The following is a 5369-nucleotide window of genomic DNA, read 5'->3' as shown; positions in this document are numbered from 1 at the left end:
ATCCTGCTCTGCTACAGTCTCTCTGTAAGACATGTAAATATATTTACAATTAAAATCAGTGTTTTAATGTTTTCATCTTGTTGGAAATGAAGTAGCTGGCACCTATCTGAATTTGAGAAAAATGTCCTCTGATACTCTCCACATCTATTAAACATTTTGTCTCTGCGTCATTGTTGATAGGTTCGTTTGTCCAATAGGTTCTTTTTCCATCCCTCTCTTGTTGTGTGTTCTCTTTTATTCTGGGTTCTGTTCCCTCAGGAGACCAAAATCGTGCTCACTTTGCTCCTCTCATCGTGTACGTCCTTCCAAAGAGACTACTTGTCTAAATGAAGCAACAGGAGGATGAAGGGCAGACTTTTTCTGCTGTTATTTTGAATACAATATTATAAATGCATGTATGTAGTTTTTGTGTATTCATAGATTAATAAATTCTATTTGCTTTGGATAATGCTGAACAATCCGTAACAAATTCGAGTTCATAGTAAAAAATATATAGAAGACTCTAGCAGAAGCAACCTTCAAATATGATTTGTATTTATACAAAATGGGTAAATCAATGCCTGCTCTCAGTCCTCAGTTCAGCAAAGTACTTAAAACATTATTGAATAAGGTGCTAAGTAACATTTTTAAGTTTTATACAGTACGATAGAGATATTTTGGTAAGTGGGGCCTTATTTGGGAGAACAGCATAACCCAGGTAGCATAAAACAGGATTTTGGTCCCTGCTGTGCTACGGTTCACTGTTATTAGTATCCACTCTTAAAGGTGTGTCCAATCTGAGTATTGGTTCACCAAAAAGAACTTCTGAATTAACCTTCCTTTTAGGACAAAATAATTTCCAAGCGATAATGTGCTCTTTGAAGATTTCTTGGGATATTTTTTTTTGTCTTTTGTGCTAGTTGTTACATATCTTGAATTTGGGCAAGTAGGCCATATTTTGCTTTTTGTATTGGCCATCTAAAATGGTGATTCAACTGCAATCCCGGTAACGTGGATCTTAAGCTTAGCAAAAATTCAAATGCATACCCAAAACCTCCTAGAAACATGGAAGTTGTCCAAGAAATGACAGATTTTTTGTTTAGAGGATGGAGAGGGAAACAAAAATGCCAAATCTCTTCTCCTCCATTACTGTACTTGGATTTAAAATTAATTAATAACAATGAACTGGAGCCATTGTTCCTGCCTGAAAAAAGGGTTTCTTGAATCATCAGCTGAAAGCTTTGGCCCTGACCGGTGTGCTTCTCTACTATGCCATGTGCCAGCCTCCTTTCTCCTATGCACCAGTATGTCTTCTCTGCACCAGAGGGGACAAACCTTTTAGAAGCAAAAACTGAGGGCTGCTTCTAGGGAAAATTCCATTTTTTATTTTTTTCACTCATCATTTATTTACAAATACACATTATAACTTTTATATACATTGCACATTTACATGGTAGAAAAGTACAAAACTATATATTTAAATGAATTTATATTTAACTCGCCATGTTTGAAAATATAAAATTGCATCAGAAAAAAAGTATTATGAAAAGCAAGAAACTTGGACTGATAAATCTTTGATATAACTTTTAGTGACACACTGATTGGGAAAACTTTGAAAGTGGTACTGCAAGACCATCTTGAAGGAAACACCTGATAAAACCCTTATGCATGTTACAAAAAAATAAAACCATAAAAATAAAATAAAACCTTTATTCTTATTACAGTTAGCCCTGTAGCTATTAACAACCTTCATAATCCGATTTCTTTGGGTCCGGAATTCGTATAGTACAGTATATACGCTCAGCACAGTGAGATCACTTCAGTACATGATGTGATCAGAAATAAGGAAAAGTGATGTGGAAGAAGTTTCCTTAAAGATTGCCTCACTGCACCCTGGAAGTATACTTAAGTCAGTTACAATGCCTTTTGGTCAGTCAAGATTCCTTGTAAACAAAAACCCGAGGGATCTTTTATGTACAGAACCGGCAAGAAGAAAATCCAATAAATAAACATAACAGAAACCGACATGCAAGTTTGTTAAAGTGGAAAAGAGTTAACATCAGTGAAACAAAGAGATGAGATCATGTGGGTAAGCTCTAAGGAATGGACTTTTATAGTTCACAAGAAAAAAGAAAAGCTTTACTTTACAAGCAAGAGACCTCACAATAAATAACACTGCTCTTCCCGTAACGAATAAATTTCTTCAAAAAACAAGGTGTACAGTCAACCAGACATTTTATGTATAAATTACAAAACATGACACAGTATAAATAAATGTCTACGAGACTCAACTATATGTATACTTTTTTTCTCCCCAAAATAAATAAGCATACACTTATTTACAGTACGGACTGATTTTGTGCCCAATGGCTGTTCCAATAGTGATGGAGGTTTTACCACTCTAGAATGGAAGATATAGGAAAGCTGTAGTCCTGGTCTTCATCTTCCTCCTCGTCTTCTGGGTCTTCATTAATGGCTAGATGGGGGAATACAGGGGAGCTGTTGTTTAAATAGGGACAACAACAGCGCAGAAGCAGCTCAGTGCATGTTTTCAAAGCCCTCTGAACAGCCATAATACAGCGTTGCATTTTATGCGACTTGTAGTGAGATGCTCTTTGGCATCTGCTGTTATGCAATAAGGGTTTTTATACACAATCTATGAAGTCATAACTGCAGAAGGTTCTGAAGAATCAATGGCTCAGGTTTTATTGGCAGATTCCAGAAATCAAATAAAAAGCGCTCTTGTGTTCTAGGTTTAACTGCTTTGTGTCCTTCATTCAGAGTTAGTTGAGGCAACTGTGCTAAACCAGGTGCCCATCTGCTGCCATTGAGCTTGTTCTTTTGGACCGAGTTAAGAGTTTATCCAGGTGTTAATAAAGCAATCAGCGAAGCACACGAGGGCAGACAAAGTAGGAAAAAAAAAAGTCACTAGAATTACACTCCTGGGACAAAAAAGACTTGTCCTCAGAATATCCCCAAAACCTCAACTTGAAGGCCAACTGGCTGTTGAGGATCTATTGCATTTTATCAGTAACCAAAGTGTGTGCATGATAGGTACATACTTATATGGCACCTGTACCGTATCTTCAATCTCTAAATCAGGCTCTCTTATGTTTAAAGGTGTAAGTCTTCATTACCTAGAGATTGCCTTCAGAAGCTTTAAGTGCCTGCAGAGTTAAAAATCTCACTTACAGTTGCAAGATCCGGAGTGCTTTACTTCTAGAAGCACACCCATGGAGCAGGCTGCCTCTTTCATGGCACACTCGCTTGGGTAAGTTGTATTATCACTTGCACAGACTGCCTCATCTGACTTGCTCTCAGGGCATAGCTCGTTGCAGAGGGCACACCGTCCTCTGCCAACCTTAAAATCCCACAAGCATTTCTTCCCAGCGCTGCACTGAATGTCTTCACAGGATTTGGCTTCTATATAAAAATATACACATGATATTAGAGGTAAGTGAAGAGACAAAGAAAAAAGAAAAGCAACAACAAACCACCCCAAACTCCCTTTCCCCCGTGCACTGTGAATCAGACAGAGCTCAGATGCAGTAGATGTGATGATACTTGCTGATTTTGCTCAAGCAAGTAGTCCCTTGGACACCATTTGCCTGTCTATATGTGGGGGAGGAAAGACAGCCGTGCCAGCAGAGATTGGCCCTGGGAATACAGAATTACATTTGCCTATTGTACATGGCCTTCCTGCTCCGTTTGATGTCAGTGGAAATTCAGCTCCCCAAATTAGCGGTAAGTGCGGAATTTGCCAACACAGTCAGCATTTCTAAATCAATTATTTTTAAACTAACCCACACAGAGTAGTTGTCTACAAGATTGGAAAGGGAATTCACCTCAACCTATGCCAACTAAAAGCAGCTTGAGACTCCCCCGAATTCCCCCAGCAGTTCTGGGGAGCAGAGGCTGCCCTGAAGGTGCTTCCTCCTAACACACTTCACTATCAGTCCTTTCTGGGAAATCACAATACAATGTGTCAGGATGCGGAGAGATTATTTTCCTATCTTCACCCACCAACTGTCTCCAAACTCCACAGTATTTCTGAAGAGGAAAAAGTGATCAGATGTTTCCAATTAAGTTAACGCAAGCTTTGCCAAGACCACTTGAAGACAATTGTTTCCAGGAATCCAGATCCACTGAATATCGAGACCTTGCTACACTGTAACCGTGTCATCATCTATTTAATGGCGGGTGCTTCTCCCTTGGATACTAATGTCAACACCCACAGTGACAGTAAGAGAAACAGGATTAGGCCCTCTAGTCCTGCATCCCTTTTGCAATCTTTCCTGGGGCAAAGCCCACCCTGGCTCTCCTTGTCCTGGAGGGAAACGCTAATCCAGGCTGCTGGAAGTCTCTCCTCCTCCCCAGCATTAACTGCATCCACCCAATTGCACATACAAAGTTCCCCCCGACCCTTACCCCTCTGACCCAAGATACGTACTGATGCATTTTCCTTCGTAGGCTAATCCAATGGATCTGCCCAGTAGGCAGGTAGCTTTCCTCAGGTGGCAGGCACTGGCGTAAGTTATGCCGTCATTCCCGCAGAGATACTGTTCAGGGGAGGTAGGCTCTGGGCAAATTCGATTACATGTCACACAGTAGGCGTTATTAGTTTGGTCAACCACACATGTGGAGCTGCCTGGGCATAAAACATCCCTACAGGTCTCTGAAATAAAGACAGAAAGACACAGTGATTAATAGGAGATCCCAGAGCCCCGGCAAGGGGTGAATGGGTGACACAATGAAACAAATGATCAGATAAAAGGCTTCAGCAGGTCTCCCCATTTAAGGGCCACTGAGGGAAACCTTCCCATCTCAGGGTAGCTGGTGGGACACAAGTGCTGCTAGACTGTGGGGAACTCTCAGTACAGCTATGTCCTTGCCTGTTGAACATGGTTAGTTACTGTCTCCCCGCATTTCGAACATCACTCTGGTTCCTGTTGGGGAAGCATGTCCAACAGCTCCTCCTCCCTACACTCAGACACACACCCTTTGGCATTTGAGGGAGATCGGGTTAGATTTGCAAACCTACTTTTGCATTTGCCCTGATACTGGACTTCAAGTTCGGGCTGTTCTTTACATCTGGCTTTGAGAAGGGCACACTCGTTCCTGTAGGTTTTCCCATCTAAGCCACACACGGGGCCCTTCCAAGTGATATTAGAGCAATCCGGAGCACAAACACACCGAGGTTTGTTCTTCTTGTTCATTTTACATTTCTTCCCGGGTCCACAGTCCACATTCTCGCATGTTTCTGATGGAAGGAAAGAGGCACCACTTTAGTACCGAGCGTGCAGAACAGACCTGGTGTCAAAACTGCTTAAAGAGAAAAAAGACACCGTGACCTCAGAGCATAGAGAGAAAACACCTTCCCGCCCCCCCCC

General features: G+C 41.2%; 1 protein-coding gene across 1 annotated transcript in view; it reads right to left on the bottom strand.

The window, feature by feature from the left end:
- Positions 1 to 2372: 2372 nt before the first annotated feature.
- Positions 2373 to 5369, bottom strand: part of FST (follistatin) — a 5370-nt gene continuing 2373 nt past the window's right edge. Inside the window, exons 3-6 of the mRNA XM_009648267.2 lie at positions 5021 to 5262; positions 4430 to 4654; positions 3172 to 3402; positions 2373 to 2455 (exon numbers count right to left, since the gene is read on the bottom strand). Coding sequence (XP_009646562.1) covers positions 2373 to 2455; positions 3172 to 3402; positions 4430 to 4654; positions 5021 to 5262 — 781 coding nt within the window. The remainder of the gene's footprint in view (positions 2456 to 3171; positions 3403 to 4429; positions 4655 to 5020; positions 5263 to 5369) is intronic.

The sequence above is a fragment of the Egretta garzetta genome, unplaced genomic scaffold (assembly GCF_000687185.1).
Source record: "Egretta garzetta isolate BGI_Z169 unplaced genomic scaffold, ASM68718v1 scaffold471, whole genome shotgun sequence".
In the NCBI taxonomy this organism is placed as follows: Eukaryota; Metazoa; Chordata; class Aves; order Pelecaniformes; family Ardeidae; genus Egretta; species Egretta garzetta.
The sequence above is the reverse complement of the archived record's forward strand: the minus strand, read 5'-3'. Positions and strand labels throughout refer to the sequence as shown.